Below are 14,976 nucleotides of genomic sequence, written 5' to 3'. Positions count from 1 at the left end.
TATCTCTTAAAAGCTTTAAAACTTTAGTGAGTTTAGGTGATCTAAACTCGCATAGTAACTATGAAAATAATTTGCTATCAGTTATGGAGAATATTTTTATAAGGTTCACTCATTAATTCAAGGACTAAGTGAGCCCATTCTAGAACATAGACAAGAATTGATATCTTCATCGTATACAGCCACATAAGAGTCTGCATTTGGAGAAACCCTATTTGCAATACAGAACTGAAAACATATAATTCCATATAGAAAAAAATGACCAATGATAGAAAACATTTGTTCCAAATATTTATCCTAATTACTATAGGTACTCAATATATGACAAGCCTGGGGAAACATGATTGGTAAAAAAAAAAAAAAAAAAATTATCTATGAAAACAAATGTAGTTGTGACAGTTGAATGTCAGTGTAGGAAAAACTAACTTTGATCTATATTTTACCCTTTATATTACAATTGCCAGATGCATCAGAGTTAAATAAGAAGTAAGGATGGGATTTGGGGCGCCTGGGTGGCGCAGTCGGTTAAGCGTCAGACTTCAGCCAGGTCACGATCTCGCGGTCCGTGAGTTCAAGCCCCGCGTCGGGCTCTGGGCTGATGGCTCAGAGCCTGGAGCCTGTTTCCGATTCTGTGTCTCCCTCTCTCTCTGCACCCCCCCCCCCCGTTCATGCTCTGTCTCTCTCTGTCCCAAAAATAAATAAACGTTGAAAAAAAAAAAATAACAAGAAGTAAGGATGGGATGAATAGGAGGAGCACAGATTTTCAGGACAGTGAAACTATTCTGTATTATACTGTAATGGTGGGTCCATGTCATACATTTGTCAAAACCCATAGAATGTACAATACCAGTAGTGAGCCTATGGACTCTAGGTGATAATGATGTGTCAAATAAAATTTTATTTTGTTCAACTTTTGGAGAAAAAAAATAGTGATGGCTCAAATAATGAACTAAAGGAACTATAGGTTTTTTTTTACTAAAAGATTTTAAAAAGTATTTAAGGACATAATGATGTCCCATATTCATTCATCTAAGTTGTCAGCACTCAACTGGACTACTGCAATACTCTCCTGACTGGGTCTCCCTCCATTCTTGCTCCCACTAAAACCATTTTCCTCAAAACAGCCATAGTGATCCATTAGAAATACAAAGTGATGTTAGTTGCCTGTTTCAAACTACTCCTTTGATTTTCTACTTGATTATTTAATTCTCCTTTGTTGCCTACAAAATAAAGTCCAAATTCCCTTTGTATGGGACATAAGATCCATTACAACTTAGCTCTTGCCTCTCTTACAGCTTAGTTGTCTTTCAAATTTTATGTTCTAGTAATTTGCAACTGCTTCATGTTCTTTAAAGTTCATGCCATGCTATTTCATGATTTTGTGACATTGCTCAAGCTTTTCCCTTTCCCTGGCACATGCTCCCCCCCTTTATCTATCTTATGCATATTCATCCTTCAAGACAGGTCAGATACCATCCTCCAAGCTGAGTTAGAGTCCCCTTCTTGGGTTTCTGTAGCATCATATGCATACTTCTATCTCATCAGCTACCAAATCATATTGAAATTATCTGTTTATAAGTCTATCTTCTCCATTAAACCATAAGTTTCTTTAGGAGAAGCCATGTTTAGTCATCTTGTGTACCTAGCCAGCTCCTGGAATATAGCAGGCATTTAGTAAATATAATGAGTACTTAATGAGTACTTAATAAGCCATCTTCTGGGTACTGCACCAGGGACTAGTGAACTTCATATATTCTATTTCTGCCACCCAGTAGCTCACAGCCCACCATACAAAAGAGGACATGAGAAATGACAGGCATGAAAGCACTGTGACTAGTGAAATGAGTCAAACTGGGTGAGAGTCTGCTGTCTTCTTAGCCAAATTGAAACTGCCTACCACCAACCATGCTCATCCATGAGAATGAAGAATGGTAGAATTTTCCTCTGTTAAAATCACTTCTGAGAAGTGACTATTGAAAGACAAGTAGGCAGACTGAAGAGATAAGAGGTCATAGTGATCTACAAACTCATCCATTCCCCCCTTTGAGAGTCTTGATATGCACTCTTCAATGTGATTGAAAAAACCTTTACAGGCTTGTGTTCTCTAGAGTCTGATATGTGATCAGGTTTATTCTGTAAATAATGAGAGTTGTGGCAGAAACACTTCCTTGCTATTACTATCTTCAACACTGTTTTATAATGGAAGCACATTAACAAATTTATTTTGTGCTATTAGCCAAGCATGGTGTTAAGATATGAAATAAGATTATTCCACTCAACCTTCATAACAAGCCTATGAAGTAAGTACTATTATTAACTGCATTTTGTTAGGGGAGGAAATTGAAACTTGAAGAGATCAAGTAACTTGCCAAGATCACGTCTGTAGTAGGCATTAGAAGCAGGATTTGAAGCCAAGCAGTCTGATTCCAGGGCTCACAGCTTTGGTGAGTGCACCATACTACCTGAGCTGTACATGGTAATATGCAGTGAACACTCATTACAATTGGTCCATTATAAATTGTTCCTGACTTCAGGTAAATGGCAATTTATAAGACTGAATAATCAAGTTGTCAGTTTTGTTGCTTTTTTTTTTTTTAATTAAGGATACTTTGGGACCTGTAAAAGTGTTAACAGTTCCTCTCAGAAGCCTGCTAATAGTGGAGTACTTTAAACTTTAAGTATACTATCCACATAAGAGAAATAAAATCTTATCATTAAAATATCTTTTTTTAATGTTTATTTATTTTTAAGAGAGAGAGAGAGAGAGCATAAACAGGGGAGGGGCAGAGAGAGAGGGAGATATAGAATCCAAAGCAGGATCCCGGCTCTGAGCTGTCAGCACAGAGCCCAACATGGGGCTTGAACCCACAGAAGGAGAGATCATGACCTGAGCCAAAGTGGGGGCTCTCAACCGTCTGAACCACCCAGGCGCCCCTAAAATATCTTAATTTTTTTTATATTTAGCAGTTTTAATTAGTATATGATTAGTATATGGAAAGAGTCTTCCTGTGGAAAGAAATCCACAGTGCTACCTAAAGACTCAAGTGTTTGTTTAAAAAAAAAAAAAAGAAAAAAAGCTTTACTTTTCTCCTTTTAGACTCCAGAAACAGTTTCCTCCTAAAGCTGACTTCCTTTCTGGAAATGATTTTTGTTTCCAACCATGTTGAGAATCCATTTTTTTTTTCATTCCTTCTCTCTCTCTCTCATTCTTTCCTTCCTCCCTCCCTTCCTCCCTCCTTTTGCTTTTCTGGTAGTAGCAGAGAGGAAGGAGGGGGTGGGCACAGCAAAGAGGGAAAAAAGAAAACAGAAAAAGAATTGCATGCCACTATGCCTGAATATATCCTCTACTTGTAGATAATTCCATCCGAGTTGCACTTTTGCCTTTTTATTTCCGTTTTTGGACACCTCCTTTATCATCCAGCCAACTGGGACAGACAAAGCACTGTTGGTGCCCTGAGCGACAGAACTCTGGTAGGGGGCTGGCTGTAAATTGACGTGGCATGGAAATTCTCCGCTAAGTTGTAGCAGCTTGCATGTTTCTCCTAAGATCAAGCCCAGCCTCCCAGAGCTGTGGCTTAATCATCATGGGTTCAACGACTTTACAGAAAAATGGATAGAAAATGTCTTCAGCTCCTTTCTTTGGACTCAAATGTTTTCTTTTTGACTATCTATGGTTTAGCTGAAAAAATCAAAGCAGTTAAGTCTGTAACTTTCTTTTTGCAGCTTAAACAACAGAATTTGCTGCTCTCCCTCCCCTATCCTGCAATTTAATTCCTTACAGATTTTGCCATGGGGTGCGGACTTAGAAAGCTAGAAGACCCTGATGATAGCAGCCCTGGAAAAATATTTTCTACCCTGAAGAGACCGCAAGTGGAAACAAAGACAGAATTTGCTTACGAATATGTATTGCTGGATTTCACTTTACAAGGTAATTTTTGCTTCTATTTTATTTGTTAAATGAAATCTCTCAAAGAGAAGGCACCAGTTTTTTTAAGTGTTGCTTGTGAATTTTTAAACCATTCTTCACAGATTGTGTAAATCTAACAATAATGCTTTGTTTCTTAATTATATTTTGAAAGGTTTTTGTTTCGTTTGCTTCATTTTTTTATAATATGGCTCATATATACTTTATAAAATTAGAAAAACTGCTTGGAATTATTTTTCATTTTTAAATCAAATGCTTATTTGTAGAAGGATAGATAAAAATGTTTGATTTCTCAACCTAATAGCTATAGCCTTAATGACAGTTGGGTCTTGAAAAAGATCTTAAAGTCACAAGAAGGTAGCTTGTAGAGAATATGATTTGCATGGTGTGGAAGAGTATTTGCTAAGATAATTCTGAGGTTTCCAACTATGTAAAATTTTGTGATTGTAATAGTCATTTGATATTTTTAACCAAGCTAAACTTGAAGTTTGAAAATACAGTAAAAAAGAAAAAAAAAAAAAAGATAGTCTTTCTGTAAGACATTTCCTTTGCTTGGTGCCCTGTCCCTAACAGAGAAACTCCCTGTTCCAGAAAGTTGGAAACACAAATAAACAAGCCCAGATGGCAGCCCTGTGGAAAGAACAGAGGCAGCTCAAACTCACAAATACTTTGCCTCACTTCTTTTGGAACTTCAGGGTGTACAACTGCATGGATAAAACTGAGTTTTTAAAAACCAGAGCAATATCTTTAACTATGGGGTACTGAAAATGAAATTTCGAATTTCTTGCTTGCTGTTAGAATTTCCAGATATCAGTATTTTAAGTTCTTATTACAAAGTTACACTTTTAATTCTAATAAGCCACACATTTCATCAGTGAATAGAAAGTTTACACTAAATATATGATCATGTTGGGTATTAAATTCTTTTCAACTTAAACACAAATTCCCCATTTTTTGGTTTCCTCTGTGAACAGTGCATCTTTGTGCGAGAAGCAAGAGCAGCCCATTTTTCTTTGTCAAAAATTGAGCTAGCCAGCAAGCAAACTCCCTTCCAGGGACGTACACAAAATCCTAACATATACTTTCAATATATTCACATTTCTATTTTTATCTAAGGCTAAGGCTACCAAAGATGAAAATGTCAATATTCTTAATTTTCTTTTTAATTATGAAAGTTAAAAGTGGATTAAGATAATAATGATAATCAGAGAACTAACCAATCATGTGAATTTTTTTCTATACTTTTTCAAAAACCATCACTTGAGAAAATATTTCTGATGTGGTGCTGTGTTTTCTGCATTGATTGTTCTTGTCAATTATTTTTAGGACTAGTTTCTGTCAATCCATAGGATGCAAACACACACTCTCCTTAACCTTAAAACCTTGTCTACTCATAAACTTTAGGCCAGAGCCATTTTGATCTGCACTTTAAGATTTGCTGCACAATCCACCATGGGATCATAAGGCTTAAAGTAACTGGAAATTTTTTTTCTGATTTATTTCCTTTTAACAATGCTAGCAGTCTCAAACAAATATGCATACATGCAGTCATGCTTGAATCAGAAACATCTACAGCTTTCGTCAGAAGTTATTTTGGTTTGTTATCAGAAGCACTTCTCTCCATGAAAGCATTATAATTACTACCTCTACTCTAGGTGTTTGGAGGAGGTAATAGTGTTACACTATGAAGTGTAAGTATGGGCACAGATTACAAATGCTAGCACAGAAAGCAGGCACATATTTTAAGGTTGCATCTGGTTCCTATTTGGATGAGGCGCCTAGTCTCCTGGTGCCCCTTTCTGTCCAATTCTTCCACATTTTTTGTTGTGTTTTGTTTTGTTTTTGTCTTTGCCTTTGCGTCAGAAGCCAAGACTCTGTATCACCCCAAGTGCACAAACCACCTTTCTTTATTCTGTTGTTTCTGACGTCCACCTGCCACTCCAGTGTATAGAGGAGTGAGTCGGGGTGGGGGTGAGGGGGTGGTGGTAGTTAAAACATGCCAGTCTTCTATTTAACACTGGCAATTCTGTCCTGGGATTGCTGTAAGTACTGAATAGTGACACCTCCTATTTTTCAGAAGCCACTGTGAGCAACTGTTCAGGAAATAAAATGGTCTGGTGACAGCTGTGTGTGCTCATGATGAGCCTGTCTCTTACCTTGTTTTCCTCCGTTTTTTCCAAATAGAGGACATGAGACAGAGAGAAAGTCTCAGTGGGCAAAAGGAGACCCTTTGAAATTTCCAGTGCCTTGTGTTAGGATGGCTAATGATCCTGAACAACTTATTTATTTTCATTCTTTTATTTATTTATTCTCTTTCTTTTTCTCTTTCTTTCTTTTCTTCTTTCTTTCTTTCTCCCTTTCTTTCTTTCTTTTCTTCCTTCCTTCCTTCCTTCCTTCCTTCCTTCCTCCCTTCCTTTCTTTCTCTCTTTGCTTCCCTACACTTTGGGGGGGGGGGGGAGGCTGGCGGTGCAGGGGGACTTTGAGCCATTATTTACATCTCTATGGGAGAAATAATAGCATAGTCATGAAGAACATAAGACTCTGGAGTCAAAGTTCCTGGATTCTGAATCTAGGCTCTTTCACTCCCTATGTCAGGTTTATAAATGTTGCTGTATCTTGGTTTCCCCATCTGAAAAATAAGGATTCTGATGGTACTTACATAATGGAGTTGTTTTGAGGATTAAGGAGGATAATACAAGATAATCCATTTAATAAAAGTTAACTATTATTATCCCTCCTGGCTTTGTGCCAGGTCTACCAACTGCACTAGTGAGATTTTGGTACAATTTTTGTTGTCTGTGAATGTGTACTTATGAGAGTGAGTGTGTATACGACTATGTTACAGAATTTCTTAATAGAATAGAATAGTTAAATTAACTCTGCAAATTATCCAAAAGTGTTAGTTTCATCCTTAAATCCCAGAAAAGAATCTGAATAATAATAGCCTTAAGGATTTTTAAAGCACATAGAGCTTTATGATTAAAGGAGTTTTACTAAAACCCAATAGAAAGAAGGACAGATGGTAGCTTTGAATTTCTAGTAAAATTATGTAAAATATATTAAGGAAAATTTTTCTGGTCCCTAACTTGCTTCCTTATTATTAAAACAAGAAACTCTCATTGTCTTTTATCACTACTGTTGACAGCAATAAATACATAAGACATATGGATTTTTTAAAAGATACTGATAAGTACTAGAAATACAAAGAGGAATAAGACAGTTTCTGCCCTCAAGTATTTTATGTTCTAAATGGCCAAACTAGAAAAGACCCTAAACTCCTCAGGGTCAGGAACTATTTCTTACCCACCTTTGTATCCCCCTATCTAGTACAGTGTTTGGTCCGTGAACAATGGCCAATAAGCTTTGTCGAATTAATGAATGAAAAATTATAATACAAGATACAAGAGGTAAAATCAATTTTGAGTAGGATCAGTTAGAACTGGAATTAGGACTTTAACTGACCCTGAATAAAAGTAGGGCTTAGATTATCAGAAAACAATTAAGAGGTTGAAGCATACTCAAAAGCTGTTGACTAGAGCAGTGAGCTAAGGGAGGTTTTGTTGGAGAAAAGGAGAGAATAAGGTTGGAAATAAGTGGAGTATGAAACACTCTGACCTGGCTAAGGAATGACTCCTTGATTCTATGGGAATTAAGCAGCTGTAAAGGCTTTTGAACGAGTAGTTGATAGGTACAGAGAAGTTTTTTTTAGAAGATTAATGTGAGATTGCAGTGAAGAGATGAGAGTGAGGATATTTATTTAGAAGGCTGCTTGTAGTGGTCAAGGCTACCAGTGGACCATGAGGACCTGCATATTGGGGGGCAGCAATAGGATAGAATGCAAGGGGCAAATATAACAGACATTATGAAGGAGGAACTTACTAGCGTGCGCTGGCTGGATTTGAAGGAACGGAAAGAATGAGGAATCCAAGATGCCTTCCCACTTCTGAGTAACTATGTAACTGAGCCTGAGTAACTGTGGAAATAATGATGCCTCTTACCATGGAAGGGGCAGCCCAAAGAGAGTCAGTGTGTAAAACAGCAGTTCCATCACAGGCATGTTCCATTTGAGGGGGCAGTGGACATCCTGGTAGAGATTCTTACAGATACATAGCTGGAGATGATGATTTCCAGGAGGAACTGAAATAGTTAAAGTCTTAAAGACCATGAACGTGAGCAGAGTATAAGCATCTTGGGCTGAGTTGTCAGGCATATTTAGCCATATTGAAGACAATTTCAGTAAAAATGACTGAGAATTGGGGCGCCTGGGTGGCGCAGTCGGTTAAGTGTCCGACTTCAGCCAGGTCACGATCTCGCGGTCTGTGAGTTTGAGCCCCGCGTCAGGCTCTGGGCTGCTGGCTCAGAGCCTGGAGCCTGTTTCCGATTCTGTGTCTCCCTCTCTCACTGCCCCTCCCCCGTTCATGCTCTGTCTCTCTCTGTCCCAAAAATAAATAAACGTTGAAAAAACAAAAATTAAAAAAAAAAAAAATGACTGAGAATGAAGACCGTCAGGACTATATACACCAGAGAACACAGGAAAGGGAGGGTTTCAAAAAGCAAGAAGTGGTCAGTAATTTCAAGTGGTAAAGAATTTGTAAGAAGAATGAAGATGCAGCACATTAGAGAATCAACCAGAAGTGAATAAGGGATCAGAAATGAGGGAAGGAAGGGGTGCCTGGGTGGTTCAGTTGGTTGAGCTTTCAACTTCGGCTCAGGTCATGATCTCACAGTTTGTGAGTTCGAGCCCCATGTCAGGCTCTGTGCTGACAGCCTGGAGCCTGCTTCGGATTCTGTGCCTCCCTCTCTCTCTGACCCTGCCCCGTTCATGCTCTGTCTCTCTCTGTCTCAAAAATAAATAAACATTTAAAAAAAAATTTTTTTAAAGAAATGAGGGAAGGAAGGAGGAAGGAAGGAAGAGAAAAAGGAAGAGTGGGTCCCACTAAATTTTCTGTATCTGTCTGAATCTAATAAATTCCTGAGCATTTCCCAAACAGTCAAAAGATTTTCAAAGGTAAAGTGCTACATTAAAGGAACTTATAATAAAAGCGACTAAATTTAATCAGGCATCAACATAATCCCTGTTGTAGTGCCTAGCCCAAATTCCTACCAGGTGAATAAACCTATACAACGAGTTCTATTTTGTTTGAAATGGTGAGATATTTTGGTCTAGAATAATAATAAAACCTCACAAATATCACTGGGGGAGAAGAATATCCCATTCTAGACTGAAAAAGAAGAGAATCTCTGATAATAGCAGAGTTGATCGACCTAAATATTGATGTTGAAAGAAAATACATATACATTGATATTGACAATCTAAATTATATTTTCTATCCTACATATACTTCTTATATGTGGCTGGACATTTACTCATTAATTGAGCTAATATTTATTGAGTATCTACTGAGCTAAGAGCTAGGATATAAAGATAAATAAAGCCTAGTCCCTGCTGTTATGAACCTGCACTCTAGTGAGCATCCTACTGAGGGACACTGATAAATAAATATTTAGTTATAATGTGTATGTACACTATACACTATGATACAGGCTATGCTAGAAGTTATGAGTTATGAGTTATGAGGGTTATAGGAGAAAAAGAAGAACACCTCTACCTGATTGATGGGATCCAGAAAGATTCCTTAAAAGAAGGGTCAACTCATCTGAGATGAAAAGAATGAGTGGGACTTAGACAAAGATTTGTATCCAGAATATAGAAAATACAACTGCAAATTGATAAGGAAAAACCAACCAACTCAACAGGAAAATGCACAAGGAATTTGGACATGCAATTCACAAACTAGTTAATCCAATGACCATATCAAATAGACGTATGATGCTGTGCTCAACCTTATCAGTAACCAGGAAAATGCATGTTAAAACCACAGTGAGGGGCACCTGGGTGGTTCAGCTGGTTAGGCGTCTGACTTCAGCTCAGGTCGTGATCTCACAGTTGGTGGGTTCAAGCCCCACATTGGGCTCTGTGTGTCTGATAGCTCAGAACCTGGATCCTGCTTAGGATTTTGTGTCTCCCTCTCTCTCTGCCTCTCCCCCACTTGTGCTCTGTTTCTCCAAAAATAAACAAGCAAACAAAAACCACGCTGAGATGCTACTTCAAAACATCCAAAATGGCGTAAATTTTAAAAGACTGCTAATATCATGTTTTAGTAAACTGGTACAACCATTTGGAAAAACAAATGCTTTGGCATTATCTAGTTAGCTAAAGATATGCCTAATATAAATGTGTGCACGTGTGTACCATGAGGCGCATATAACAATGTTCATAAAAGTGTTATTTATATATTTTTTTAAGTTTTTATTTAAATTCTAGTTAGTTAAGATATAGTATAATGCTGGTTTCAGGAATCGAATTTAGTGATTCATCACTTACATATAACACCTAGAGCTGATCATAACAAGTGTCCTTTTTCTCTCTCTCTCTCAAAAATAAATAAACATTAAAAAAAAGTTTTTTAAAGGGGGGCGCCTGGGTGGCTCAGTGGGTTAAGCGTCCAACGTCAACTCAGGTCATGATCTCACGGTTTGTGAGTTCGAGCCCCACATTGGGCTCTGTGCTGACGGCTCAGAGCCTGGAGCCTGCTTCCGTTTCTGTATCTCCCTCTCTCTCTCTGCTCCTCCCCCACTCACGCTCTGTCTCTCTCTCTCTCTCAAAAATAAATAAACGTTAAAAAAAATTTTTTTTAACGTTTATTTATTTTTGAGACAGAGAGAGACAGAGCATGAACGGGGGAGGGGCAGAGAGAGAGGGAGACACAGAAACGGAAGCAGGCTCCAGGCTCTGAGCCATCAGCCCAGAGCCCCACGCGGGGCTCGAACTCACGGACCGCGAGATCGTGACCTGGCTGAAGTCGGACGCTCAACCGACTGCGCCATCCAGGCGCCCCAAACATTAAAATTTTTTTTAATAAAAATGCCCTTTTTAATACCCATCACTTATTTGACCCATCCCCCACCCACCTCCCCTCTGGTAGCCATCAGTTTATTCTCTATAGTTAAGAGTCTCTTTTTTTGCCCTCCTCTTTTTTCCCCCATATGTTCATCTGTTTTTTTTTTCCTAAAGTTCCACATAGGAGTGAAATTATATGGTATTTGTCTTTCTCTGACTAACTTATTTCATTTAGCATAATGCACTCTAGCTCCATCCAGGTCAATGCAAATGGCAGGGTTTCATTTTTTGTAGTTGAGTAATATTCCATTGTGTATATATATATACACACACACACACACACACACACACACACACACAACATCTTTTTTACCCATTCATCAATTGATAGACATTTGAGCTCTTTCCATAATTTGGCTATTGTTGATAATGCTGCTATAAACATCGGGGTGCATGTGCCCCCTCAAATCAGTATTTTATATCCTTTAGGTAAGTATCTAGTGGTTCAATTGCTGGGTCGAAGGGTTGTTCTATTTTTAACTTTTTGAGGAACCTCCATATCCAGAGTGGTTGCACCAGTTTGCATTCCCACCAACAGCATAAGAAGGCTCCCCTTTCTCCACATTCTCACCAACATCTGTCATTTCCTGTGTTGTTAATTTTGGCCATTCTGACAGGTGTGAGGTGGTATCTCATCATGTTTGATTTGTACTTCCCTGATGATGAGTGATGTTGAGCATCTTTTCATGTGTCTGTTAGCCACCTGGATGTCTTCTTTGGAAAAATGTTCATGTCTTCTGCTTATTTCTTAACTGGATTATTTATTTTTTGGTTGTTGAGTTTGATAAGTTCTTTATAGATCTTAATAACCCAAAAGTATGAACAACACAGAAATCCAAGAACAAGAGACTAGAAAAATAAATTGTGGTACACTTGCACAATGGAACACTATACTGCAAAAGTCAGAAAACTTTTTCTGTAAGGGACCAGAGAGTAAATATTTTAGGCTTTAAAGGCATGTGGTCTCCATCACAATTACTCCATTCTGCCATTGTAGTACCAACTTACCATTCATTATAAAATAGGCCATAGGCAGTACTTTGCCAACCTCAACTATACTTCGATAAAAATGAATGAACTACAACTACACAAGCTACACAAGGTGAGTCTCACAGGCATAATGTTGAATGAAAGAAGGCAGACACAGGGGGTGCCTGGTTGGCTCAGTCAGTAGAGCATATGACTCTTGATCCTGGGGTTGTGAGTTTGAGCCCCATATTGGGTGTAGAGATTACTTTAAAGAAAATAAAAATAAAAACTAAAAAAGAAGACAGACACAAAAGTATATGCCTTATGATTCCATTTATATAAAACTTGAAAAACTGGCAAAATTGAACTATAGTTTTTAAGGCTGCATTCTTGGATAGTAAACTAAAAGAAGAGAAAGGAAATGATGACCATAAAACTCAAGGTAGTACAGAGGGGAGACGGAGATTGTGATTGGAAAAGGCAAAATGGGAGACTTCTGGAATGCCCGCCATTTTCTGATTTTTGAACGGATGATGGTTACCCAAGTGTTGATAGTGTTATGTTTTGCTTTGTTTTGTTTGTATGTTATAGTTCAACCCCTACCTTCACATTTTTAAAAGATGAAAAAAAAAGACTAAGTAGGGGGTGCCTGGGTGGCTCAGTCAGTTGGATGTCAGACTCAGAATTCCGCTTAGGTCATGATCTCACAGTTCATGGGATCAAGCCCCACGTCAGGCTCTGCGCTGACATTGTGGAACCTGCTTGAGTTCGTGATTGGGCTTCTTTTAAAAAAGAAAACTAAGGGGCGCCTGGGTGGCGCAGTCGGTTAAGCGTCCGACTTCAGCCAGGTCACGATCTCACGGTCCGTGAGTTCGAGCCCTGCGTCAGGCTCTGGGCTGATGGCTCAGAGCCTGGAGCCTGTTTCCGATTCTGTGTCTCCCTCTCTCTCTGCCCCTCCCCCATTCATGCTCTGTCTCTCTCTGTCCCAAAAATAAATAAACGTTGAAAAAAAAAATTTTTTAAAAAAATAAAAAAGAAAACTAAGTAGAAAGTGTGGGTAAGGCAAACAAGGCTGAAAGACAAGACATACAGACTTGGAAATGAGAGAAAATTACGTGGTCTGTCTGAGACCCACTAATAAAACAGAACGGATAGAGAGTAGCACATGACGCAGGCAGCAATGAAATTAAGGCTGCAGGAGTGTGAAATGGTCATAATTTGATCTTTCATATATCTGCCTATAATAATGAACCATGTAGTTCAGTAGAATTTTGCCATATTTAAAAGTACAGTTATATTACCTCAATTAAGAGTGACTACCAAAATGGAATCTTTCATTGAAAACATAAAAGCTTACATAATTTGGATATTGTTCATCTAGCAGTTCATATTTCTAAATAATTTTAAGCATGTTGATAATTAAACCAAATATCCCTTTAATATCCATACATTAAATTGCTTAACAATTTATTATAGTTCAAAAACTTTAGCCTAGCTCATGTCTGAATTTTCACAAATTCTATATTAACATGATCCAAATCAATGAAGTTTTACTTTCCTATAGGCACCAGAGTGTATGGCTGTGGAGTCATTCTGTCTGGTTTGATCACAGCCTACCCACTTACTAGCAGTTTGGGCAAGTTACCAAATTTCTCTCTTCCTGAGTTTCCTCATCTGAGAATAATGATAATATCTACCAATCTTCAGAAGTAAATTGGTGGAAAGAACATACACGTCTTGGACAGTTTTCATAGAGCTACATCATCAGAGCAAAGCTTTCAACATTGAGTAATTTCATAGCTTTATACTGGATGGTGAATTTTTCTATTTTTAAAATTTGATCTTTGTCTATGAAGCTTTTAAGCAAATGAGTGTAAAAAAGTCTATTAATGGGGCACCTGGGTGGCTCAGTCAGTTAAGCGTCCAACTTTGTCTCAGGTCATGATCTCACGGTTTCTAAGTTCGAGCCCCGCATCAGGCTCTGTGTTGACAGCTCAGAGCCTGGAACCTGCTTCAGATTCTGTGTCTCCCTCTCTCTCTGCCCCTCCCCCACTCGTGCTCTGTCTCCCTCTCTCTCTCAAAAATAAATAAACATTAAAAGAATTATTTTTTAAAAAGTCTATTAACATTTTATTTGTTAAAACTATAAGTGATAGAATGTTGCTTGACCTTCAATGTGTTTCAGTTTTAATTATAAAAATCCACTTTGCATTGGTATATAGTTTTCAAAGCAATTACACTTTCATCAGTTATTCACAATAGTCTTGTAAGGTATCATAAAGCATTTACAAATTATGTAGCATCAATTTAACAGTAATCAACCACACCCAATAATGCTATGAACAGCACCATTTGCTCCTTCTCCCAAAGAGCTGAAAAAGAACTGATGGTGGCCTGGGAGCTAGGAAGAACAAGACGGATGGCTTGCAGCTGCTGCTAACCACCTGTGCTATTCAAATTCTAGCCAAAACTACCACCACCTCCCCCTGAATTTCCTAGTTTAAAAAGTAATAGAGCCATGGGACATCTGGCTGGCTCAGTCAGTAGAGCATGCGACTCCTCATCTTGGGGTTGTGAGTTCAAGCCCCATGTTAGGTATAGAGGTTACTTAAAAATAAAATATTTTTTTTAAAAAAGTAATTGAACCTCTGATATTACTGCCCCAGTATAAAGACATCAAATCAAAGTCTTGGCCTCAAACATCAAACCTGTTGCGGAAATTTGATTACTCACTCTGGTGAGTACTGATGAAAATTCCTCACTCTGTGTGCCTAGCTCTCCCCTTCCTCACATGTCTCGACTGAATCAGGCTTCTAGTCTCCTTTCAGCACAGCTTAAAACATTAGTAAGAATTGAGGGAATTACATGAAGGGAAGTTCTCAAAAAAATTCCCAGATTTATTTTTCCTCTTTTTGCTCCTGGGTATGATGCTGGCATGTTTAAAGCACGTCTCTATGTCAGATGAGAACAGTTTGTTAAAAAGAGTGAACTCCAGCCTTTCTATCACCATTCTTCTCCTCTTCCCACTAATAAGGAAGAATCAGATTGTTCTTCTGTGTCCTAGGATGCTGAACACTGTCTAACATGATCTAGGTGGCCTGGCCTGGACCTGAGCAGGCTCCAA

At 38.3% G+C, this 14,976-nt stretch overlaps 2 protein-coding genes across 3 annotated transcripts in view; both read left to right on the top strand.

Annotated features, from left to right (window-relative positions):
* BOLL (boule homolog, RNA binding protein) overlaps nucleotides 1-2,770 on the top strand; it is a 73,541-nt gene extending 70,771 nt beyond the window's left edge. The window contains exon 14 of the transcript XR_006713078.1: nucleotides 2,329-2,770. The gene's annotated coding sequence lies outside the window, so the exon portion shown is untranslated. The remainder of the gene's footprint in view (nucleotides 1-2,328) is intronic.
* Nucleotides 2,771-3,243: 473 nt separating this feature from the next.
* Nucleotides 3,244-14,976, top strand: part of RFTN2 (raftlin family member 2) — a 66,712-nt gene continuing 54,979 nt past the window's right edge. The window contains exon 1 of one of the 2 annotated variants that reach the window (XM_045480629.1): nucleotides 3,244-3,925. In XM_045480629.1, coding sequence (XP_045336585.1) covers nucleotides 3,787-3,925 — 139 coding nt within the window. In that variant the 5' untranslated portion in view covers nucleotides 3,244-3,786. The remainder of the gene's footprint in view (nucleotides 3,926-14,976) is intronic. The other variant, XM_045480628.1, reaches the window with a different exon arrangement.

Source organism: Leopardus geoffroyi, chromosome C1, assembly GCF_018350155.1.
Source record: "Leopardus geoffroyi isolate Oge1 chromosome C1, O.geoffroyi_Oge1_pat1.0, whole genome shotgun sequence".
NCBI classification, from domain to species: domain Eukaryota; kingdom Metazoa; phylum Chordata; class Mammalia; order Carnivora; family Felidae; genus Leopardus; species Leopardus geoffroyi.
This window is presented reverse-complemented; position numbering and strand designations above follow the sequence as displayed.